Source organism: Acartia tonsa, chromosome 5 (genome assembly GCF_053477335.1).
Source record: "Acartia tonsa isolate MP-2025a chromosome 5, ASM5347733v1, whole genome shotgun sequence".
Classification (NCBI taxonomy): Eukaryota; Metazoa; Arthropoda; class Copepoda; order Calanoida; family Acartiidae; genus Acartia; species Acartia tonsa.
In genome coordinates, this window is record NC_137264.1 from 27101031 (window position 1) to 27128414 (window position 27384).

Here is a 27384-nt window from a genome sequence, read left to right on the forward strand (position 1 = left end):
TTTTTACCATAATACTTTTTGTTTTACTTTTTGGGCTAATTATTATGGCTAACAAAATACATTAATTTCTGTCCAATATTATGTTTAAGTATAATCAATGCATAAATCCCTTCAAGAATAGCCAATTTAACAGAATCAAACTTTAAAAATGACAGAAAAGTAAAAACAAGTATTTTTTCTGGTATCTGTGCATATAAAAGGTAACACCCAAATTTGCCGTTTTTAGTATTTTCATCAATTTTCCTTGAAATATAAAGATATCTTAAAACTGATTGATTGGACTTGTAAAGGAACCATTTGAGTATCAAAAAGGTCTGATTTGTGAGCATTTTTGACCAAGTTGTGGCCAAATAATAATAAAACATAAAAAAAGGTAACACACTTTATAGTATAAGGTAAAAGTTAATGATTTTTCTAAATAAGAAATATTAGAAAAAAATAATTCGACCCCTATAACTTTAGAGGACAGCTGCTGACCTCCAGTCTCATGGATGAAGCTAAATACATGTCAAAGATAAAAATTACCCTCAAGAGTACACAAAAATGTTTTTTTATGTGTTAAAAAATCCATTTGAAATCTTGATTTTAACGATGATGGCCTTTAAGATGCTCCTACGGGTAGTGATGGTGAGCCAAATGTTATCAAAGTGCATCTCCATGATGACAACTTGTATATTGAATTTGGTTCAATTTTTGTATTCATAGCAGCCCCCAGCCAAGCAGTGTTAAAAAAGAAAAAAATTACAATTTTAATTACACCAATTCATATGGTAATTACTGTAGTTTTTAGAAGATGTTTATATTTCTTGTCGGGAGGCTCCATTAAAGATTGCTATGAAGACAAAAATTGGATCATAGTTCAATATATAAGTGGTCATCATGGGCATGCACTTTGATAACATTTTGCTCACCATTTCCACCAGTAGGAGCATCTTTAAGGCCATCATCCTCAAAATCAAGATTTAAAAACTGTCCTCTAAAGTGATAGGGGTCGAATTTCTTTTTTCTAATATTTCTTATTAAGAAAAATCATTTTTTTTCTACCTTATACCATATTTCATAATAATCAATGCAAAAATCCCTTAAAAAATAGTTAATCTACCAGAATCAATCTTTAAAAGAGGAGAAAAGTGAAAAAAATCGCTTTTTTATTGATTTGTTTTGGATTTGCAAATCTTTTTGGTTCACCAGTTTTTCTCCCAAATGCTGTTTTTGAGATCTTGTGCTTCATTTGTACTGACTAATAAAAAATTAGCAGTGGAAACTTGTAACCAAAAGATGCATATACATTTCATATTTACAGTAAAGTTATCCAAAATAAATATTAAAGCTGCTATTCTGAAAATTCCGATTTGCCTATTTTTTTGGTTCGCAGTTTATAATACTATTTCCAAAATTAATTTTGAAAAACGGAACAAAAATACCAAAGATATATGAAAATAATAAAAAAATTCAGTTCAAAATATTAAAAAACGACTAATAAGCTGCCATGCTTATGAATGTTTTATACTGTAATATTTTCTACATAATGATAGAAATATATGTCTTAAATTGTAGCCGAGAAAATCATGTTTTAGTCTTAACGTTTTAGATGGACACACAGTAGAACGATGTCTGTCTGTCTGAAGCTTAATAAACAATAAACAGATTGAGCTCTACTCTTCAGAGAATATACCTACTGGTCCTGTGATGGTTTTAAGCTATTTAGCCATATCATAAATATTTCAGTAGTTCAGAGTGAAAACTTTGGTACACCCTTAAAAACACAAATATTCAGTTTAGCAAAACATTAATGAAATACTAGCGTAATATACTTATTCAATTCTTAATTTTCTTAATTAAAACGTTGAATCAGTATGACAGAATTCTTTAGAATTGCTATGTAATATGTTTTCTTGCTTTTTTATGACTATTTGTCTTCTGCTCTAAGACTTTGTTCGTTTGTTAATCCATTCTTTTTTCATATGTGCTTTGCTATTTATTGATATATGTTGTCAGACGGTATATGTGTTGATATCATAAAAGTGTAAAGGTATATTACTAATTTAAAACTTATTTTCACTTTTACTCACACTAATCATAAAAAGACTTTAAAATCCCCATTGATGCATTGTAAAGAAAAAAAATTTGTGGTGATTTGGTTTATGAAGGACAGATGGATAAAAGCTAAAATCTCGTAGAGAGCTTTTTAAGGATCCCCCTGTACATTTGATTGAGGCTGCAGAGATGTCAATATATTTCCCAGTTTTATCCATGTGGCTATAATTCTTTTATACAGGCGCAATATAAATAGGTTAGACTCCTCAAATCTAAGCACACAATTTCCCATAAAAGCAAAATAATTCAATATTTCAGAATTAAAAAGAACAGTACACTGTAGTAAATTATCTTATAACATACACAAACAATGTAATTTTGATCAAGAGTTAACAATAATACACAGAAAATTTAAAAATAAATAAAGATATTCCTGCTATCTCGTTTATATTTCTATTGTTATTTCTTCTCAATATTGGTCAGTAAATCATAGAATTTTATATGATAATTGAAATATATTTTACAAATAAAAGCGCAGTTGGATGGTAACAAAAATTTTGAAAAATTAAGTTTTCCTAAAGCTATTTGTTATACCCGGTCAACCATCCTGAAAGAAAGGCGTTGCTACAAAAGACCTACTCTACAAAAGACCTACCCCTACAAAAGACCTACTCGTCGGTTCTACAAAAGACCTACTCTACAAAAAATCGTAATGCTAGAAGGTCATGGCCGCAGAGCTCGGCCCCCTGGCCTGCTTAGCCGCGGGCGCTCGGCCCCCTTGCCTATACCCTAACCTAACCCTACCTAACTTATATGTAATAATGTATGAATGTTAATCGTACATTAACTTAATTATATTTTAGAATTTCGTTGATTTACAAAAAGTGGTTGGTAGATTTTTTTCAAATTTTAATATTTTTTTTTACAATATTTAGGTAAGGTTAGGTTAGGTTATAGGCAAGGGGGCCGAGCGCCCGCGGCTAGGCAGGCCAGGGGGCCGAGCGCTGCGGCCATGTATTGATTATGTATTACTTTATTAATAAATTTGATGTTTATATAACAATATATATTCGTAGGTCTTTTGTAGAGTAGGTCTTATGTAGGGGTAGGTATTTTGTAGAGTAGGTCTTATGTAGGGGTAGGTCTTTTGTAGAGTAGATCTTTTGTAGGGGTAGGTCTTTTGTAGAGTAGGTCTTTTGTAGCAACTTACTTACTTACTTACTTAATGCCCGTCGCTACGGTTGTAGCATAGGGCTGATGACACAAACATCCTCCAAGCCGTTCTGTCCTGGGCTCTCTCCTCCATTTGCTCCCACTCCATCTCCAGTTCTTCCAGATCCTCCAGGATAGTCTTCCTCCAGGTCTTCTTGGGCCTGCCTCTGGTTCTCCGCCCGTTCTCGGGTTTCCAGTGTAGAGCCACCTTTGGAGATCTTAGAGAACCCATTCTAATTACATGCCCTAGCCATCTCCATCTTTTCATTTTAATTTCATCCTTTATGCTCATACTTTTAGTAAGTACAAACAGCTCGTTATTTGAAATAGTATTTGGCCAGAATATTCTGCATATGCGACGGAGATTTTTAGTGTGGAAGACGTTTAGTTTGTAGCAACGCCTGAAAGAAATGATCACTGGCATTTATTTTATTTAAACTAATAAGAAATAAATGCTGAGTTCAGGGACGGAAATATTCCACACTCATTCTTTGGATGAAGCTATTAGAAGCTAGGGGCAATGCCAATATATTTATATAATTTCAAAGATAACTATATTAGTTGACTCAGTGTAAAACTCTTTCATCCCAGTTTAGTTACAGTTGGTGAACAAATACAGTCACAAATATAATCAACAGCAAAAGTACAAAACTAACATGTTTTTAAGACTTTCTTTGCTTCAAATGTCTTATTTATTTACTACGGTTCCATTTACTTTGTACTAATACTAGCGGCTACGCCCCTAAAAAAACTATAGTGGCATTTAGAAGTTACCCCCCCCCTCACACCAATTTTCGATTATGCCAGGACTTGCAAATATAGTACAATTAAAGTTAATTGCTTAAACTTTGAAAGCCTTAACATCACATTAATAAAACAATTTACATTTGCTAATGTTGCTAATGTCGTATGGGTGAGTTGCACCTGGACTGAACAGTCAACTTGTCAACTCAAGGCCAGACTCTTGGTCCTTCACCTCATACCCGTGGTACAGTACATTACAGACAACCAACTCTCTGTGATGCACGACCTTTGTCTGAGAAGTCCTAACTGTTTTGGGCCAAGGCATTCCCCCCACTCTAACTATTTACGTCGCGCATCTGACATAGTAGCAGTGGGAACCATTTTTAACGTCTTTAGTTATGACGCGGTGTCGGACCGAGATTCGAACCTAACACCTTCCCGACGACGAGCGGATGCGCTACGTGTTGAGCCACGGTCGCGGGTTCACATTTGCTAAATATTGAATTAGTTAGCACGGAATAAAGACCCTTATAACTTATTTCAATATTCTATTCCTCACAGCTTTTTAAAGGTTTTCCATTTATCTGGAAACTATAAAACTCTATAAAACTTTTTAGTTTATTCCACTCGTTTTTGCATCCCCACATACCCCCAAAAATATTTGCTTAAGTTGACAGTGAACCATTTATCCAACCATCCACCAAAAATATATATAGGGCTCTTTCAACAGAAATATTAATCAGAATAAAACATTACAGATAAATTTCAATATCATATAATTATTCTGAAGTTCACTAATTTACACCAAAATAAAACTTTTATTTTTACCGTATATAAGCATTAAATGGCCTAGCCAAACTATGTACTGCGAGGGTTGTATATTAACTTGCAAGGCTGTTTTTTAAAAATACACATGCTCTTCAAATATGTTTTTTTTTAACTAAGATGGAGGAAATAAGGGGTGAAGGGGTTGAAATAAAAAATTACGAGATAAAGGAAATATGCATCCTTTTTTATATGCTGTGAAAAATTAAATTATTTTGGTGCCAACTAAATTTAAATATTATTCTTAAAACTTTAATTAAATATGGAAAATAAATTGTGTTTGTCATGTTGAATTGGCATCAGTCTTATTATCTTTGCAAACAATCATAATATAAAGTATTTAGCATTTATATAACTTGATATGCTGTTTCTTTTCTTTCTTATGTTAAATTCAATGTTATTTTTTAAAGATATTACGAGCTACTCTATAATTCACTTTGTCCGTTCGTCTGTCTGTAATGCTATTAGAGAAATGAGATTTACTTAGCTTAGGTTGACCTCGGATTTGTTAACATTCCAATGGAGCGTTTTCAAGTTTATAACATCCATGGCAGGTTTTTAACATTTTCAAAGAACATCCAGTTTACAACTTACTTTGTCAGTCAATCTGTCGATCAATGCAACAAAAGACGTTAATATCATAAAGTTTCGTGATTTTCTTTCATTCTTATATCTTCTATTATATTGCTCAATAATTCCTTTTTTCGTTTTGTCAACCCATGATTTTTTGTGTGTCGCTACTGATGGATGTTGTTATTATTGTTTTATTATTGAAACTCCAGAATCTCAATAATGAATAATCTGCTTTATTTTATTATATTTTATTCAATGTTAAGTTTTATGATACAATAATTTATGTAATATATTTAATTAAAACCATAATTGTTTCAACCATATAATACACTTTATATTTAATAAGTTTCTGTTTGTGCTTTGTAACTTGTTCCACAACCAAAAGTTAGGCTGCCTAAAGTTCTGCAATAAAGATAGGATGGGAGGCAAATTTTAGAATACAAAGGCTGCTAAAAATGTCGATTACATCCATTAGTAGCGAAGCACACATATAATAAAATTATTCAGTGAAAAATCATTAAACGTTTCGATCAAAAACGTACAGACAAAGCAAGTTATATAATAGAACTAAGAAATTTCCTCAAGAAATTAATGAATTCGGAGAAGTCGTTAAAATACATTTCCCCCTCACAAAATTTAAATCTTTGTAGCATTATTGACAGACAGATGCACATTTTTCATGCAAACTAATGATATGAATACAAACTCGTTGCGATCAATGGTTGCATGAATCTTCTCAGAAATACATGAAAAGAAATATAAATAAATTTTGACCAATTTTGATACTTAATAATTTGTATGAAATTATTTATGGAATATCTCAATTCTGGCCACAAGACGAACAAGAAATTTTGAATTCAATATTAATATTATATAAATCCGCCCCCATCGTCTTTCCATGGTATTTACCTAATGTTGTATTATATTCTATGGAATGTGTATCACGGGGGCTGTAAAGATGTAATAGAACTAGGATAAATAGTAATAGCATTCAAAAATTAATGATAAAATAGGATAAGAACTGACGGCAAATTCCACGACAAAATAACTGACTAATAAAGTTTAATCTTAAATACTATTTTTAAAATACAATATCTATTCTAATATAGTAATTTAATTCACTATAATTTGATTCGAAACTAGCCTAATGTATTAACCGTAGTGCAGATATACTATTTGTAACATAAACCTTATGAAGAATTAACTGGTTCATTATATTGACCAGAAATATTTTTTTGCTAGATAAGTTATCTCTGTATATCAGTTTCAATCTTACTGATGGAAAATACATCTCTCTAAAACAAATTTATCAGACTAGGGTGTAAAAAATCTGTACAGTTGTATTTTACAAATTTAATTGATAGGGCATTTAAAAAGTATATCTCTTTCAAAATAACATAATATAATATTGCAAAGAACTTAAAAAAGCCTATAGGAAAAAATAATTGAACGGGCCTTAACATGTTATATTTTTGAAAATATGCACAACACAGTAGGATCTTTTGACAAATATCCGGACATAAAAAAAATTAAAATCGACTTTTATCTAACTTCTTATCAGTTTTGATGATTTTCCTGATTTCATTAGTACAATGTACAAGTATTATTGGATGTCTTTGTTTTCTTATAAATGTATTAACCTGTGATACCTCTGTAGAAAAGTTTATGTAAGAAATATGCTAGACTAAAATATTCACAATCAAATCTAAATATTTTATAAAAACATGAAACATCATTTCTCTTCAGCTGAATATATTGCAGTCAAAATATTAAAAAGTTTTTTGTTTGTTATTAAGCTATTCTTTAACATTGGGTGTCTTTGTTCGCTACTTTTGTAATGCTGTGGTGGCCAGATTGTTTTTAAAAGTGCAGATGATTCACTTTTCCTCGCATTTCTTAATCTAACTGCAACAGCTTCAACCACCTTCTTTATCTTTCCTTTATCTATAATTCTTTCCCTCGCTAATCTTTCAACCTTTAAAAACAGAAAAAAACACAGTTTTTCTCTATAAACGGTATGTCCTTTCATTTCCTTTTTTTCTCTTTCTTTCTCTCTTTCATATTATTTCTCCTTTTGCTTATTTTTTTCTTTCTTTCGCTTTCTTTTTATTTCCCCCTTTTTTTTCTCTTGATGTGTGATCTAAAGTTTAGATTATATTTTCAATAAGAATTGCTTCTATTGGACATAATCGTCCCTTCATCGGCTCCATCCCTAGTCCTTGTCTTTTTTTCACCTTATTCTACTATTTATTAATTCTAGATATTTGTGAATTTTTACATCACATGTTCATATTTATGTACTTTCGTGGAAAGGTGAATTTTGCTAGAAATAACTGGATTTACTTTGAATTAAATATCATCACATATTTTTCAAATTTTTAACCATGGACAGGAAAATTATTATTAAAAACAGACATTTGTTAGTTTAAAAGTTTATGCCAATTTTTTTGATTCATTAGACAAAAAAAACATTAACCCAGTTCTTCCTTTACCCCTTTCTTAGGTAGAGAAGGGAACATTTGACTGTAAATTATATAGGTACCCAAAGTTTTATAAAAACACTCTCTAAATCGAATACTTGAAAACTTTAGGCTATTTATTAAATTTTGATTAGTTGTTTTAAACTTACAATAGATCCAAACTTTTTAACAAATAATTTTAGGAATAAAATTGTTTATCGTACTAGGGTTATTTTCCTTGCCATTTATTTACTTACTATCTGTCCCTCATTTTTACAAAATCAAAAGTAACCTAATTACCTTAAAGGCCATTTTAGCCAGAAACAAGATGTTTCAAGACAAACTCACGAATATATAAAATAACATAACATTTTAACTCAACATGCAGCAAGAGTAATCATTTATAGAAAAGCTGCGTTTGAGTGCATGAAATCGAAGATCCCTTCGAAAGACTTCGCTTAAGTTTTTAAAAGAAAAATGATTCTAAGACTTTTGTTATTTGTTATGTCACTTAATATCAGTTTGACTTTACTGAAACATTTGATAGTTTATTAATTACTTTGACTTAAAGTCACAAATTTTAATTAATTCGGATAACCGTAAGCCACCCGTTATAATAAATATGTATTTATATACTTTCTTTTCAATTTCTGAATGTAACAAGATGTAAAACCTTTAATTTACTTTTTATTTGAATTTTAAGTACATTTATTATTCACAATAATTTCCTTTAAACAAACAAATGAATTTAAAAATTCCCTATGATTTTTTTCTCTTTTCTTACAATTGATAGAGTTTCTATAGATATTTTAGTGTAGAATGCAAAAAGAAAAATCTAGTACTATGGTTTGGTGGAGTGGTATAAAGATGAACTTATGAACTTTATATGTTAGTACTGTTCTACTATTTTCTCTGATTTATGTGATTTCTTCTTTTAACTTTTCTCCGTGTTTCCATAAACTTATGTATCCATCTTTTAAAATCTCTTCCCCCTTTTATTTCGTCTAATGACCAATTAATCTTGACGCTAATTCTTCTGCTTTTTTTGGACTCTATGGTTCAATTTAATTCTCTCAACTGATGCAATAACTTTATACTACAAATGAACTTAGTTAGATCAAATCATATTATCTAGGGGCGCAGCTATAATTTCTCATATAAATTAAACTTTACATAAAACTCAAATTTTCTTTCTTAAAAGTTGAAATGACTTTGTCTTTAATCAGGCTTGCATAGATGATGGGGACAAAGTTTGATTAATTGTCTATAGTCCTATCCCTTTACCCCTGCTGTTTAAGAACCTGAATGGAATGTTAGTTATTTTATATATGTGCAGCAAGAAGCACAAACTCACAACACACGCACGCGCCTACACACAAAAACACACACACACACACACAAACACACTTATACACTGTGAAAAAAGCGCGCGTGTGCCATGTCTGGCGGTCAATCAGTTTCTTTACATCTGGAGATAGTGAAACAGTTGAAATATTTTTGTTATTTTTCTTCGTTGATTGTTTCAAGAAAAGTGAAATATTTTTTTTATCTTTAGAAATATAAAGTTTTTTTTAGTAGAGCAGATATCAAGAGGACATAAGAGTTAGAAAAATAATATACCTTGTTTGTTAAAGGATTTAAAAAATGTAGAACATAACTTGCTTAAAACTGCTTATATAGGGTGCAGATGTAAATAATGCAGTGATATAAAAGATTCAATAATTTTTTTTTCAAAGAAAAGACACTTTAATATCTTGTTAACTAAGGGACCTGCCAAAATTTTGTGTTATAATGTCAACATAAAAATATCTTTTATATAATACCCTATTTCCAAAATAAACAATGTCTTCAGTCTTTCTTACATTCACTCTTTTGGACAAAATTATTTTTTATAGGAAGTCACCAATTGCCTCTTATATTATACATATATGCTATTTAGCATAAACTGTCTTTAGATGTCGACAATGTAGTTATTTTAAATTTTTGACTTTATACATATGTCACCCTAACCTTGAGGTTCTATCCTGCTACCAACTGATAAAATACACGAAAAACTCCCCCCCTTCTTTTTTATTTTCTATAAATATCAAATAAATAGTGAATGAGGGGGGGGGGGTCTTGTGTTCGACTATTCACTTATAGGAAAAACGTAGCGAAGCTATTCTACTTCTCCCTTTCACTGCTCATCCTTTCGTCTGTAACACATCCAGTATACACAACTCACTTGGCTATAGATGCATAGTCCACAGAGATCCTGTTACTTTATTATAAGTACTAGATAGCTAGTTACCCAAGAGGTAATTAAAAAAAAAATTAAGCACTTCTGGTGCTGCCGCCTGTAGTTTTATGTGAACTAACTTCCCCATAAAAAAATAGGTACCTACCTAAGTAACAAAAAAAAAGGGGGGGGGGACTTTTTATTTTTGGGGGGGTTGGGGGTGTCCAACCCCCCAAGAAAATAGCCTAAAACAACAACAGGACCAGTAGGTATATTCCCTGATTCCCTGGTTACCGAGATCTTAAGGGAAAGACGGACAGACAAACAGTCATCGTTCTACTTTGTATTATAGATTATAAGTATTATTGTTGTATTTCTTGTTTACATTTGGATCTGAACTTTAGGATATTTATACCTGATTATTTTAGAAGTAAAGCTTTTTTAATTTAAGGTTGGTACGTCCGGAACAGTTGGCTCTATTTGTTAATTTTGTTTTCAAACTTTGTATGATAATTCCTATAATAGTTAGGTAAGATTTAGGAAGCGTAGCAACTCTATAATCATTACCAGAAAGTTCGTACATCGATTTAAAACATGTTGATTTTTAACTTTTTTAGCAACAATTATTTATGTGTTATAATTATTCTATTCATCTGATTTTTGTAATAATGATTCCTATTACTATAATGTTCCATTTCAAAGGCAAAGCATCGTTAAAATCTAGTCCTAAAAATGTAAGTATGTCCTTACCAGTATCCTGTATTTAAGCAGTTTTACTTAAAACTTAAAATAGACTCATAGATTTTATATTCTGCCTTTTCAGTTCTAACACTCACCGTATGAGTGTTAATATTCGTTTGTCCTACTGTTTCAAAGTTTCGCTTTTATGGATGTTGTCATCCTTGTTTATATGCAACGCAATGCATAAATTTTAAATTTTGTCTATAAAGTCATTGTTTTTACTATTTTATTGACATTATTTGAGTTTAACTATTCATTTTTGTATATTTACATCTGTTTCAAATGTGTACTTTTTATACTGTATTTTGTAAAAAATGTACCTTTCTTTACCTGATTGATTAAGCCTTTTCAACATAGATTTACTAAATTGTTTAAAAGCAATATTTTGTTTTACTAAGAATTTTTCCATTCTATTATGCGTTTTAATAAATAGCAGTTTTATTTTAAAATTCAATAGATGATAATGGATAGGTAATAATATTATATTCTATATAATTTTACATTCTTATAAATACTTTAAATACTTTAATTAGAAACTTGACTTTATAATTTTTTTTGGTTGCTTTATATCTTTTCAATAAACCTAGCTCAGCATTCATAATTCCTTGAATCTATAAACTTTTTTAGTTAGATATTTGATACTGAATCACTGAAATATATTTTTTTCAATGCCAAAAAATATTAGTTGAAAGATATTTTTCATTCGTTTTCTATTTTAACAGCACCACATATTTATATAAGTTATGTCCGTACGTCTAAAAATCAGATAATATTCTTTAAAATAAAATACAAAATTCACATCTAGGGGCATTATTACTTTTAATGCACGAATAAGGTATAACCAACAAGCGAAATAAATCTAAAATAATATTTGGGGGCAGATGGAAAGGTCGTCAATTTTACGATTTCTTGCCCCCCATGACATTTTTAGGTTTCGTGAATTTTTTCGAATTAATTTCGTTGTTGGTATAAGCTGATTTATGATTTATATGCAATGAAAAAAAATGCTTTTGGAATAGCTTTGATATTTTTGCAAGTATCTGTCCTTGTTTTGCAGAGAAATTTTTTTTCTGTGTTTCTTTTTCTTTGAGAACTGCGTCAGATTTAAATATTGTTTAATTAAATTTTAACATTTTTAGTACATATTATGAAAGATTGCATAAAGAAAACAAATTCTACATTGTGTCAATATTATAAGATTATTAGTTGCGAGAATATTTTAGAATTTAATATGTCCAGCTGTATAAGGAAATGCAATTTTCTATACTCTTTTTACAAAATGATATCAGAAATTTCTTTATTGACAACCAGAACCAAACCATTGATCAATTTATCTGTATTTATTGCACTCTGGGTTAAATGGATTAAAATTTAGCAGAAGAAAAGACACAATACTTTGCTTTAATGCTATTGTAGTAATGGGGAACGGAAGAACATGCCTCCTTATAAAATAAACCCTTTGGGCTGCATCTGCCAATATTTCTATTGTTATCAGATGTTGCACCCCCTTCACCTCAACTCCTCAGCCTAGCCTACCCTCTAACCTCTCATTATACACCATGGTTATCTATTTTTACATCTCTTCATTTTTAGTAGCGAAGCTACTCTATAATTCACTATGTCCGTCCGTCCGTCCGTCAGTCAGTCAGTCAGTCAGTCCGTCCGTAACGCTATGGGGGAAACGTGATTTTCTCGGCTCCTATTCAAGATAGACAGCTGAAATTTTTAGTGAAGATTCATATGACATATGCCCATCTAATCTATACATTGTTTTGTCCGTCTGTCTGTTAATTGGGGTGCTAGATCGATTCCTAGATTTTTACATTTTTGTAATTTTCTCGATTCCTGTTCAAGATAAATGGCTGGAATTTTCAGGGATTGAATAAATTTAGAATTTACATATTTCGATTAAGTTTTATTTAGATGCCTTTATTGGTTGGGGTGCTAGATCGATTCCTAGATTTTTAAGTTTTCATGATTTTTTCAATCCCTATAGACAGACAAGATAGACAGTTGAAATTTTCAGGGATTGAACAAGTTTACTTTATACATAATTCCACCTATTTTTATTAAGATACCTTTATTGGTTAGGGTGCTATATCGATTCCTAGTTTTTCAAGTTTTTGTGATTTTCTCAACTCCTGTTCAAGATAAACGGTTGGATTTTTTAGTGATTAATTAAGTCAACATTCTTCATATTTTGACCAAGTTTTTTAAAGACTTACTTTTTTTGGGGTGCTAAATCGAATTTTAGATTTTAACGTTTTTTCTTATTAGCTTAATGCTTCAAAAAAACATTATACAATATACATTTTAAAAGGTTTCATGATTTTTGTTATTGAAGTTTTTTATTACATATTCTATAGATCATTTCCAGTTGTCTATTTATAGTTTTTGAGCTTCGCTACTTATGGATGTTGTCATCCTTGTTATCTATCTATTTTGTATAAATTTAAATATATTGATTTTATGTAATGTTCCATTCAGTAATAAATAATACCAACCTACCAACATCCCTTGACCTTCTTTACTTAAAAAGCGATCTCGCTAGTAGGTTCCTCCACACGCACCTGTTCTATTATCTAGAACGAATGTTCAGTGAGGGGCTGCGGCGGACAGCCGCAGCCCCTTACTACACTATTGATATCATTTAAGCTGTTTTCCTTTTACTTTTTTTAGAAGTAATCATTATCTTTATTACAATTGTGCCCTATCCTAATGTTTTTGGTTATAATTTCAAATAGCTTAGCTTCTATAGGATGAATTATCCAGCTAATAACGAAATTAATTCAGATAAAAACCACGAAAACTTTACGTGTTTTTCAGCTGTTGTTGGGGGGCAACACATTGTAAAATTGACAACCTCTCCATTCACTTCCCAAATATCATTTAAGAGTTATTTCGCTTGTTGGTTACCTAGCAATTTTCCTTTAACGTAATATTAGAAGGACAACAAACACGATACAATGTATAATAGTGGCTTTACAAATCAATATTTAAAAAAGAAAATAGTTTCTTTTACATTTCAAACTTGATTTGAAATAATTTCTATTTTTATAACCTTTGCAGTCTAAAGTTTAAAGTATTAAAAAAAGGACTTTGGACAATACAGTAAATATTTAAAACAAGAACAATTATTATATGAGGGGAGGGGGGCAGTTATAATAGCAAAAAATCATGGTGCTTTTTACCCTGAGAGGTTAAGGCATCTGAATAGAAAGGACTTTGTCTTTTATCTTGTTATTAAAAGTTTCACTATTTTTTTTCAAAATGTAAGAAAATATTTTTTAACTTTGCATTAAAATATCATTTTTTTTATTTCCCCTTTTAGGTTTAGTTATCATCAAGTTACAAACAAAACTTTTTAAATAAGACAATATCATATATGAAACATTTAGAAAAATTGTGATGGAATATCCCTTGGTTTTAAAACTAAACAACTAATATTAATGTAAGTTTAAGGGTGTGAGGAGGGGAGTTTTGGGATATATCAAATTATCCTCATTAAAATTAAAAGAAAAGAAATTGAAGCATGAAATAGATATATTCTATTTTCAGATAAATAAAGATGGGTTACTATAATCCAAATATGGTCAGAATACCTTTAGAAAGTTTTACATATACAAATCAAAGCGACTCTGTTAAGGTAATACTCCATCTTTGAACAAAGACAATTCTAACAAGGAGTATACAACATTTTATAAAATTGAAGTCAATAAATGGAAAAAATTTAAACAGCCAATATAAATGGGCACACAAACTTTATTTAAGATAATTTTATAGTTAGAAAATCTGGGGGACCGTTTGGTTTAAAATACATATATATAGTTATATATAATATACTAGCGGCTACGCCCCTAGAGGCCTCTAGTGGCACTTTAAATGTTGTTGTTTGTTAAAGTTAATTTTTTATGTACGATACCACCTTATTTGACGTTGAAGTCTCCTCTAAATTTGAAATTTTTTTTTTTTGTCATTTCTCTTGGGAGGGTGGTGGTACCCTCCCCCAAAATAGTTATAAACCTTCCCGGGACTTATGAGAAGCTACCCTGTTAAGGAGAACCCGATCGGTTCAGCGGTTAGCGAGATCCTTCGGTACAGACACACACACAGACACACAGACATCCTGTTACTTTAGTATAAGGATATGTTGATAGTTTTAGGCTATGCAACAAACGAGATATGCTTTTAAAATAATTTTTGGAAAATCTTAACCAACAAAGTTTTTTTTTGATATTTAGGGTCCAAATTTAATTCGTTGTTCAAAATGGAATCCTGAATCTCAAAAAGAACATTTTCTCAAATATTTAGGTAAATATTTTCATTTTTATAGCAACTCTACAAGTAACTTCATACTTTATTGATTTAAAATTCAAATTTTTAAAAATATTTATAAATATTTAATGCGATTATCACGTTCAGTAACAATTAATAGATACCGATAAATTAATAAAGAATATTTTAATGAAGGGTGAGAAAAAGGGAAAATATTGTGACTGTCATACTGTGTCCCCCGCGTATACCACTGCCCCTGAAAATTATAAAGACTATATTATACTTGGTTCTGTTGTTTGGGGGGGTGTGGGGAGGGGGGGGGGGTGTGTGTGTGTTAATTTCAAGTAAAAATTTTAGCTGGAGGAGGGTAAAACATTTAGATGACGCCATTAATCATAGACGGACAGACCAACCCTATATGTAGAAAAGAATCGCTTTTAAAAATAAAAAAAATATTTAGATGAGGATTGTAAAACAATGTTCGATGCTTTCAGAAAAGGAGCAACTAAGGTCATATTATTTTTAGCAGCGAAGCTACTCTATAATTCACTTTGTCCGTCCGTCAGTCAGTCCGCCCGTAACGCTATGGGGGAAATGGGATTTACTCAGCTCCTATAAATGATAGAATGCTGAAATTTTTTGACAACATTCCCATCATTAAGGAGCACAATTGACTATAAAACATCATTGGCGTTCGGACCGATTTTTAGCAGGTTTTAGGCTATTTTTATATTTTTTCACATTTTTCTCCATATCTTCAGTGTTTATGGTCCGATTTTCAAAAATTTTTCAGTTACAGATATCAAAATTAAATTTCCCGTCGTTTAAAGGAACAACCATGAAGGCCAGACTGCCTTTTTAACAGGTTTTAGGCTATTTTTATATTTTTCACATTTTTCTCCATATCTTCAGTGTTTATGGTCCGATTTTCAAAATTTTTTCAGTTTTAGATATCAAAATTGAATTTCCCGTCTTTTAAAGAAAACAATCTTGACGGCCAGACTGCCTTTTTAGCAGGTTTTAGGCTGTTTTTATACATTTAACACTTTTTTCAATGTCTTCAGTGTATATGGTCCGATTTTCCAAATTTTTTAAGTTAAGGATTTAAAAATTAAATTTTTTGTCGTTTTAATAAAACAACCATGACGGCCAGACTGCCTTTTATCAGGTTTTTGGCTATTTTTATATGTTTTACATATTTCCCCATATCTTTGTTTATTTTGATGCAATTTTTAAACTTTTATGGGATATCAGTATCAAAATAATTTTTCCCATTGTTATGAGCATCTTAAATATAATTTACTTTGACCATCATCATCATGCAAAATAAAACAAGGTTTCATGTTTATTTTATCCAATAAATCTATTCTTGATTTCAGTAAAAACCTTTTAAATCTACCTGTACGTATTCCCATCGACGATTTTTTGTGCTTCGCTACTTATGGATGTTGTCATCCTTGTTTTTTATAAAACTAAAACAAATTTCTCACTATCTGTAAATTATTGTAAATTCACATATTGACTATATTTGTAGTTTTTATCAAAATTTTGAAAAAAAAGATCAAATGTTGTTAAGCTTCGTTCTTGTTCAAATTTACTTTTATTATTTAAATATATTTAATATCCTAGGCAAATGGTGGAAACTGTCTTGGTTTTAGAACTAGCTCTTCCCTTCCATATCAGGTAGATACTTAGAAAAAATAATTAGAAATTGACAAAGAAATACAATACCTAGGTTCTAATGTCCCGGCTTTAGGGCTGCTTTTCTCAAGGGTTCATCCATTAGGTTAGAAGAAGTAAATTAACAAATACAAAGATAAAGTTTTGCTCTTCACCTTCTAAAATGATAAATGATTCGAAAGTAATAAATACTAACAAAGATTAAATTCAAAAATAATTTTAGTGGATGACATACGATCAAGTTCTTTTGAGAGCTCAAAATTTCGGTTCAGGTAAATTTTCATCTTATTTATGCAACATTAAAGTAATATATATAGAGCGATAAATATTATATGTAACAATCACCCCTTTTTAAAGGCCTTCTACCAACTTGTGGTTGGGTCCTTGAGTTCAGCTGATTCTTTCAAAAATGTAAATACAGCCGGGTGCTGGCAAAAGAACAAAAGGCAAATTGTAAACTAATGTTAACACAAGGACGCCCAATATATTAGTTCTATATTTGACGCTAGATGTCACTAAAAACTTGATAATTAGGATTTACAAGAAAGAATTTACATCATTAGGAAAAATGTCTTGTTAATCACAAATAACTAGGTTTATAAATGCAGTAGTGTAAATCGGAAAAGATGATTATGAATATAATTTTATAGTCAGGAGCCTAGTTGTGAGAAATTGATAATGGCAGTTTTAAATACTTCATAGAAATTTAGAAATAAATTGTCCCTTTCTCTTTCAAAAAGCAGAAGAAAGCATTAAACAGCTGAATTTAAAAAGTAAAGTTTAATGAAATTGTTTCTCGTCTGCTGAGCTTTAGGTCTTTGCCATCGGATATCATTTAGTAGTCTGTTTATACATCTATACTATAAATTTATTTATGCAACAAAGCTACTCTACAGAAGGCTGGATTTAATGTGTCGTTTCTATTTCTTCTGACTGTTGAATTATAATATTATTAATTTGAAGCAATATGTCTGTTCTAGATCTAATAAAAACATTATAGTTAGCAGTCGTGTTTTATCGCAGGAAAGACCATCCAAAATGACGGACAATCGCGGCTTTGAAACAATTTTATCAAGTCATAGGTTAAATATCTTTTTTTTTTAAATCTGCTTCCACAGGTGAGCCCTCCTAGTGTACTTAATTGTTCTTTTTTTTAGGATTGATAAGCATGGGATTAAAGCCAGGAGTTCATACCATGGTCGGAATTTTTTCCAGGTTAAATAGTTTACCAGAATTCACTAATTTATCGGCAAACCCTTAATTCCGCTCATGTCCTCCTTCTATTATTTTTCATGGATAATATATGAAACTTAAACTTAGAGATTACAAAGAAAAGGTTGTTAAAACAAAATATCAAAGTACCCTTCTAAATATCTAGATTAGTTGAAGTGAAAAAAGGAATAAGGATGAAAACATCCATAAGCAGAAAATCATCGAAATTAAAACAAATTTACAAAGATACAGAAAGATAGAATAATGTTATTATCCCAACAGCTGCAACAAACTAAACAGACGGACACAGGAACCAACAAAGTATTTTCAGTACGAAATATATGTATAAAAGTCAGATTCGAATCATTAATATTCAGATAGGTTTAATAAATTGGACGATAAAATGATATAAATTAAAATTTGATACCCACAGTTTTTAGACCAGTTTGATTTAAAGTCAAATGGTCCCTCCCTTTAAATGATGATTAGTTAATATAAATTTTGATATGCCTGGACATAAAAGAAAAATCTGCTTATTTTATGTTTATTTCTATAAGGTATTCCCGTATTTAAATAGTATAAAACATTTTTATCTTTGTTGCAAAAAGAATTGTTTTAAAATGTCACTTGATTTCACTAAATTTATTATTTTCACTCCGTCCAGTTCTTTTCTAGTCAAAAGAAGGAAAAGTAAAGTTATTAGGAATTTTTTTTCACAGCCAATTTTATTAACAATCCTTTTTTTCACGATTTTTGTTTTTAATTATCGAATAGTAATATATTTTTCTATGCTTGAATTTTTAGTAAACTCTTATTCCCATTAAATTTTGGATGATTACCTTTTTCTTTTAGATAAAGAAAATTCATTAGAAATTCTAGATAAAACAGGTTCGTTTAAGTTTTCGATTTCTAAACTTTTCTATGTCAAAACTCACGATCATTTTTCTTCAGCGTAAATTTTGCGTTTTACTAAAAAAAAAACATGGGATCTACTGCAGTTCACGGTAAAATATTACTGGTAACGAATATTGCTAAAAAATTATGAATTTTAAAGGCTGCTAGCTGCCAAACGGCTGAACGTACAGTTCATACCCGCACACCATTTTAAGCGGTATAAGAAGGCCTACAAATAATCTGGAATAGACAAGATCCTATATGCACAGGGAAAGCTTCGTTGAAGAAAAACAGCGTAAAATAGGTCTTTTTCGCGCATTTCTCTGCACTGCGAGATAATTATGCATTATTGATTTATGACAATTCCTGATAATTTTTAGGCCTTCTTATGCCGCTTAAAACAGTGTGCGAGTATGATCTGTACTTTCAGCCGTTTGGCAGCTAGCAGCCTTTAAAATTTAAAAATTTATAGCAATATTCGTTACCAGCAATATTTTACCGTGAACTGCAGTAGATCCAAAACATGTATATTATATATTACATATCACTCATATATTAAGTGCTATGCTGTGGTCAATTTTGACCAAAATGTTCTTTTTATTAAAAAGGGCGATTAAATATATTCGAGAAAGACTAAACTACATAATTTTTGTGTCACTTTTAAGGAAGACGATTTCTTGACGTCATATATTTCGGAAAAGAAAAAGGGAAGCGGGGAAGAAAATCTCTTCAAAAGAGATGGGAGAAAAGGGAATCGTCTTCCTAAAAAGTGACACAAAAGTTATGTAGTTTAGTCTTTCTCAATATATTCATGTAAACAAGGATGACAACATCCATAAAAGCGAAGCACTGAAACGGTAGGACACACGGACATTAACACTTGTATAGTGTCTGAACTGAATAATCAGAATATAAAAGTATCGAAAGAGTCGAAGCAAAATTTAAGTAAATTTGTTGGAAAACTGCTTGATACAGGATAATGTTTATGGACATACTTTTATTTTTAGGACTTGATTATAGAGTTGCTTCGCTTAAATATTGTTCTTTGTTGTCCCAGGAATCAATATACCAAAAATCAGATCAAACCAATAATTAGATCACATAAAAATTTGTTGTTAAAAAAGTAGAAAAATCAACATGTTTAAAATGGACGTACGGACATTCTGGTAATGACTATAGAGTTGCTACGCTTTCTAAATCGTACCTAACTACTACAGGAATCATCATGCAAAGTTTGAAATCGATAGGACAATTCTAACATGCCTAAATTAACGAATAAAAGCTATCTATCTCGGACGGGCGGACGTACGGACGGACGGACGTACGGACCGACCCTAATTATAGAAAAGCTTCGCTTTTAAAAATACTTCTTTTGAATCATAGAGTATTTTAAATTATAACAGCTAATTGTAAAGAATAATTACGCTTTTGGCATTAAGTATACGGTCATTTTTTATTTATAACAAGGATGACAACATCCATAAGTAGCGAAGCACAAAAAACAAAATCATGGATGGTAATATGTACAAGTAGATTTGAAGTGTATTTATTAATTGATTTATTGGAGAAACCCTGTTTTATTTTGTAAATAATGACGGTCAAAGTAAATTACATAAAAGATGCTCATAACAATGGGAAAAATTATTTTGATACTGATATCCCATAAAAAATTTAAAATTGGACCAAAAACACTAAAGATATGGGGGAAAATGTAAAAAATATAAAAATAGCCAAAAACCTGCAAAAAGGAAGTCTGACCGTCATGGTTGTTTTCTTTAAACAACAGGAAATTTTATTTTGATATGTATAACTGAAAAAATTTTGGAAATCGTACCATAAACACCAAAGATATGAAGAAAAATGTGAAAAATACAAAAATAGCCTAAAACCTTCTGAAAGGCAGTCTGACGTTCATAATTGTTTTCTTTAAAGGACAGGAAATTTAATTTTGATATCTATAACAAAATTTTTTTTGAAAATCGGACCATAAACAGCAAAGATATGGAGAAAAATGTGAAAAATACAAAAATAGCCCAAAACCTGCTTAAAGGCAGTCTAACCATCATAGTTGTTTTCTTGAAACGACTGGAAATTTAATTTATATATCTATAACTGAAAACATTTTGAAAATCGCACCATAAACACTGAAGATATGGAGAAAAATGTGAAAAATACAAAAATAGCCTAAAACCTGCAAAAAAGCGGTCCTACCGCCATCGATGTTTTATACTTAATTGTGCTCCTTAATGATGGGAATGTTGTCAAAAAAATTCAGCATTCTATCTTTTATAGGAGCTGAGTAAATCTCATTTCCCCCATAGCGTTACGGACTGACTGACGGACGGACAAAGTGAATTATAGAGTAGCTTCGCTACTAAAAAAGGAAAAAAAGGTCCGTACCAGCTTATAGAACTTTTAAATTCGACTATAAAATTTTACACAACTGAAGTACTTATCATAGTTTAAGGTACAGGATGTTTCAATAGAAATGTCTTTTTAAAAATCTTAATTATGCATAGCAAATAAAACAATTATACAAAATGCTTTATATATCTGGAAAACCTATTCTCGGATATTTATGTTTCAAATATTTAAATGTGACTTTTTCAACAAATTATGCCTTAAATATCGGTTTTTCCAAAGGCCTTATTTTGAAGATATACGGATTTAAAGATTGTGGAAAAATGCGCACGTTTTTAAAATTCAAATTACGTGTCTTGTATTAATAGCAGAAAAACATTATGCATACCGTTAGAATCATCATAAACTCTAGTTTTTGGATATAAACCATTCCAGTGCTACGTATATTATAGGAGCTACATGGTAAAATGTCCCAACATACTTAAAACTTTTCAACATTTCTCACATTTTTCAACGTAGCTCCTAAACTACAAATAGCACAAAAATAGTACTTATATTTCCAAAAACTAGAGTTTATAACAATTCTAACGGCATGTATAACGTTTTTCTACTATTAATACAAGCCGCGCCATTCCAATTTTAAAAACATGCGCATTTTTTCCACAATCTTTATATCTGTAAATCTTTTAAAATAAGGACTTTAGAAAACCGGTTTTGAAGGCATAACTTGTTGAAAAAATCATTTTTGAATATTTGAAACATAAATATCCCAGAATAGGTTTTCCAGATATATAAAGCACTTTTTATAATTGTTTTATTTTCTATGCATAAATAAGATTTAAAAAAGACGTTTCTATTGAAACACCCTGTAACACTTATAAAATTGATTACAATTCAATAATAGTTATTTCTCATATTTTAACAACATATGCCACTCACATTCAATGGTCTTGTGACCTTCATTCACATTACACAAACTGTTTTACTACTACCTTGGACTCTCAGGTACTATTGGAGATGTCACTCTGACATAAAAACTCACTTAGATGTTGTTAAGATTTAATTGTATGGAATAACAAACTCTTACTTAAAACAGCAACCTAGTTTCTTATGAAGCTGGATTTAAAACATTCTTTGCATTTAGTAAATGATGTATTTAATCCTGAGTTTGTCTATGAATGAGTAGCTTAAGATTTTATTAAATCTGTTATGATCTGATCTTGTTGCTTGACACGTAATGTCCGCACACTTTAACAATATGATCAGATGAATGACTCAAATTACCAGTATTTTTGCAGTACTCAAGACATTACATTGTAAATACCAGTTGGAAACACAGGGTTTTTAATATCATAGTATGCATTGATTAAATCTAATATGTAAAATAACATTCCCTGCCGCCATCAGCCGGATTCGGATACACGGCGCTGCAGGACGGGACATTCCCTGCCGCCGATAGACTGAAACAAGCCAAGGATTCGAACCAGCGGCGCTAGCAGGACGGGACATTCCCTGCCGCCAACAGTCGGATTCGGATATACGGCGCTGCAGGACGGGACATTCCCTGCCGCCGATAGGCTGAAACACGCCAAATAGCTGCGGGCTGCGAGCCAACATACGAGTGTAGTGTACCAAAGCAGAGAAAACTACGTCAACTCCAAGTATCCTGAGAGGCTACAGCGCAGCCACCCATCTAGAAAAGCAGATATTATATCACATTGTAGGGATTACCACCCTAGTGTGATGGTTAAACAATAGATTTATGAGCGAGGATTGGCAAACAATTTGTTGTGTATTGTGATAAAACTAAAAATAGAACAGGCTTGGATTTGTTGTGTATTGTGATAACAACTAAAAATAGAACAGGCTTGGTAAGCAAATCTGTTATGTATTGTGATAAGGCCAAAAATAGAATCTAGATGTAATATAACAATGCCTTGATAAACAATCTAACCACCCAAGCCTCCAGCACAACAAAATACACCCCTTATTCCAGAGGAAAGGGAGGGGCCCACTCTCCATTGAAGAAAATACAATCAAGGTGACATAACAATAAAGCCTAGGATTAAGGAGAGAGAGCACCATTACCTCATCACACAGTTACCTCAAACCCACAGCACTCCCCCTTCCCCACAGGGGGAACGGACGGCTTTACCCCGTCCCCTCATGCGCTTCCCCCCTCCTACCCACACTTGACTAAGTCCGCCCACGGTGTGGAGCTAGCGATCGGGAGGACAGAGCGCCATTTACGGGTTGCGCAACCGAGTGCGAGACATATCATAAAATTCAACGGACAAAGCGGACCAATGAGAGAGCGAGTTGAGGGATAAGTGCGCGTTTTACTTGTGTGCGCGGATTGACGGTGCGTAAGCGCGCTGCAAGGAAAGGAGATTTCACGCACACACTCACACACACACACACAGGAGAGGGGCCACTCTATAGCATACAACAGAGATATTTTTAGAAGAAAAAACTTGCAAGCTCCTCCCTCCCTATCTACAGTGTGATAAGGAAAACTAAATCAGTTCCTTAAACCCGCTCAGACCCTCAACATCTTCCTAGCCCTGCCAACCCTACTTCAAAGCTGAGTGGCTAGTGAAAAAAATATATGCATATATAAATACCCAAGTGATAAATAGTGTTGTTTTTGTATCATGGGTGCAAGTAAGTGAATACTAACCTCACCATACAACACTGGAGACTGATATGGTAACTGAACGAAAGTACGCCCACCCTGCGGACATAGCCTGACTTGATGCCCCACACTGGGCAGTGGTGGTGTGTACCTTGACCATAGACCCTCATGGTTGTGAACTATATACAGAGGAAGCGTGATTTTTTTGAAGCAAGGAGGAAAGCTAGCTAGCTCTGGGGATATTCCTATACACGTATATATATATGGGAGTGTAGCCATATATATATAGATAGCCTACATATCCATATATCTACCAGCGGATACGCTCCTAGAGACATCTATGGATACCTAACATATTCCCTTTTATCTCTAAGCTAAGATCCGCTGGTTATCACAGGAATCAAGAGCTATACTGGAAAGGAGAACAACTCAGACTCAACAGTTAAACAAGACGCTGGCACCAACAGACCAACCCCCTGCTACTTATCATGGGGACGCTCCAGCCACCAAAACTCTTGAGCCAGGAGGACAGAGCCTACGGCTACGTGGACTACCACCCTAATTACACAGCTATAGTATCTATATTAGGGGTGAGCCGGCTCGAACCTCCTTGCGGTGCGGCTACTCTACTCTGCTCCTATATCTACAAGATGAGAAATTGTCAGCCCCTAGCCCGACGTGCGGCAATAGAAGACATTCCTGATTGGGCATTAACTGTGTGCCTAGGCATGCTGCTGGCACTGTGGTGGACAGAAGTCTTCATTTGGACCATAACCACCAACATCTGTACCCCACCACTCTCTGCTTCTTCATACAAGGTGCTGCTTCTGTTATTACTTTGGCCTACTGTGTTGAGTACAGTGAACATAAAACACATGCCATGTCACAGACCCCTGGTCCCTGAGATGCCCTTGTCTGGAAGGGTGACTGAATGTCCGCTGCACAGCTCCTGTACAGTTGGTGCTCAACGCACGAGAAATGGGGATACTGGACTGGGGATTGTTGAACCTGTATGTGTCCTCCTGGGGGTGTTGAACGATGCGACTGAGCCTAATGAGAAGGTGACAAGCTTCAGAGACTTAGTGGCCAGCCCCAAGATGGACACTACCACCAGAACTGAGGCTCCAAAGGGGCCCAGCCCTAGGGCCAGTACCACCTGTGTCTGGGGTGGAAAGGTCCTCCCTGGCGCTGGCCTCACCAACCTGGAGGATGGGGAGCTGTCCCAGGGAAATAGACTCTTCACCCAGATGCCCGACGCGTACCTGGGGGTGGGGGAGCTGCCACCCAAGCCTCCCTGGGAGCCCCCAGGCATGGAACGACGGGGGACCGGCCTAAGGATGGGGAATGGTGACCTGCTGCAGTGGAAGGCTTTACCCAGCACGGAGGAAGCAGGGTTGACCAGCAGCAGTGAGGCTGTTCCCCCACACTCCAAGACCAGATGCCTCTACTCTGTTGAACCCCTGCACATGACCCAGCCAAGTCCCCCCCATGCTGCTGAAGATGGAGGCCCACCAGGATGCAGAGCTCCAACTAGGGAAGTCAATAAGAAGGCCACCCCCTGCCAAAACCAGAACCACCGCAGGGACTCCCCACCAGCAGCTGACGGAGCCTGGCAGGGACGCAATACCAGCTGGCAACTCTGGCCCAACTCAAGTGGCTACCAACAGCCTGCTGGCAGTCCAGAACACAGTTCAGGCTACCATCAGTATGGCATCTTCTGGGCCTTGCTGGTTCAACTGTGGGTACCTGTCCACACACTGGCCACAGGTACCCCCCAGAGATCATAGCCCCCCTTCCGACTGGCACCATCAACGGCCTTTACTACCAACTACCTGGCGTAACCAGAGGCAGGATCCCTCAGGTGGAGAAGCACCTGCAGAAGCTAAGGCCGAGGCTGGCCTCGCCACCCAGGAGAGGAGAGCCGCTGTTGGATGGAAGGGACCTGTGTGTATGGGGAGGAGGCTGACTGTAACCAAGGAGCCACCACAAGCAGCCCAACAACCTGCCTACAACCAGTCGGACACCCAGGTCCACCTGGAGGGAGATGCCCAGCCGTCACCCCAACCAGCTGCCGCCGCTGGGGCCGCGGCTACCCAGGAGTCTGTGTCTCAGATTGGGACCATAGTGGCCAGGATCAACGTGCTGGGAGGAGCGGCTGAACCCAACCGGGTTGGCCTGGACCTCAGCCTCAACCACATGGGACCGGTGTTCGTGCAGCCAACCAACATTGCGGAGCCAGAAGTCCTGCGGCCTCTGCCGGTCGGCCTCAACATGATGGTACCCGTCAGACCGCGTCCCCCGAGGGAGGAGGTAACCCCTGTCACCCCCAGCAAGAGCCGAGGGGCGCTACCCAGCGCAACTGGGACGGTGTACGGGGAGGCCCTGGCGGCCGCCGAGCGGGAGAGGCAAGAGGCGCTAGCCAGCGAGTCTGAGTTGATGTATGGGACGCCAACTGGCGTCGCCACCTGGAAGGAACGAGAGGTGCTTCCCTGCACCACCAAGCTGATGTCTGGGGCGACAACCGTCGCCGCCACCTGTGAAGACTGGGGGGTGCTATCCAGCGCCCCACGCTGGTGCCTGGGGCGACAACCGTCGCCGCCACCGAGAGACCTGGACCCCTGTGAAGACTGGGGGGTGCTATCCAGCGCCCCCACGCTGGTGCCTGGGGCGATAACCGTCGCCGCCACCGAGATACCTGGATCCCGGAACGAGCCCGCAGCCCCAGAGGAAGGGGTGACACCCGTCACCCCCAGTCAGCCAGAGCCCCCAGCCAGCAGGGAGAGTCCAGCTGTCCCTCACCCTCAACTGCATCCAGCTGTCTACCTCCCTCAACCAAGCCAGGGTAATTGTATTGCACTGGTGTACCTGGAAGTTTGGGCTGGGTCAAACTTGCCTGCGCCCCCTGCATCTGCCCCAGGAACCAGGATATCAGCCATTACCAGCCAAACTGAAGAAGCTTTGACCGCTGCCTGGGGAGTAACTCAACTAGATGCGCCAAGTGCCGAGCCTAACCATAGAAGTAGAGGATCCCCAACAATTATGTCTACCCAAGATGGAGACGATGTGCCTGGACACCTTCAGGCTAGGGGAGGAAATCCGGAGCCTGGTGCCTCCAGTCCACCAGCAGCAGTGGCCGTGGATGGGCCTGTCTCCCAGCCAACTAGAGCGGAGCCACCCTTGCAGATCCAAGACAGCCTCCGGCATAAGGGATGGACTGTTACCTTCCCCTACCCTGCAGGTCTGACTGCCATGCACCACCCTGCCAATGTCCAGGATGAGCCTGAGGGAGGCAACGCTCCTACAGTATGGTAACCACCACCTGCCCGCGTTGACAGAGACCCTGGAAGCCGAATGAACCTGACCAGCCCCGAGGGCGAAGAAGCTGCGCCTGCATCCAGTAGCCAGCCTGCCAGCAGCAAGGTGACCAACACGATGGAGACCACCAGCCCAGTAGAGAAACCTGAAGAGGTGTATACCAGGCGGCTGTTGGTCCAAGCCCCCTCATGTGCTGTGCCACC

At 34.7% G+C, this 27384-nt stretch overlaps 2 protein-coding genes across 2 annotated transcripts in view; both read left to right on the plus strand.

The window, feature by feature from the left end:
* Positions 1-14371: 14371 nt before the first annotated feature.
* Positions 14372-27384, plus strand: part of LOC145319167 (long-chain-fatty-acid--CoA ligase 1) — an 85623-nt gene continuing 72610 nt past the window's right edge. The window contains exons 1-6 of the mRNA XM_080161076.1: positions 14372-14455; positions 15051-15120; positions 15545-15594; positions 16714-16767; positions 16988-17036; positions 17922-17979. Coding sequence (XP_080017202.1) covers positions 14378-14455; positions 15051-15120; positions 15545-15594; positions 16714-16767; positions 16988-17036; positions 17922-17979 — 359 coding nt within the window. The 5' untranslated portion in view covers positions 14372-14377. The remainder of the gene's footprint in view (positions 14456-15050; positions 15121-15544; positions 15595-16713; positions 16768-16987; positions 17037-17921; positions 17980-27384) is intronic.
* LOC145319861 (uncharacterized) lies at positions 25367-27183 on the plus strand. The gene is made up of 2 exons (XM_080162265.1): positions 25367-26107; positions 26246-27183. Exons 1-2 carry the CDS (start codon positions 25367-25369, stop codon positions 27176-27178), a joined length of 1674 nt encoding a protein of 557 aa, XP_080018391.1. The 3' UTR covers positions 27179-27183.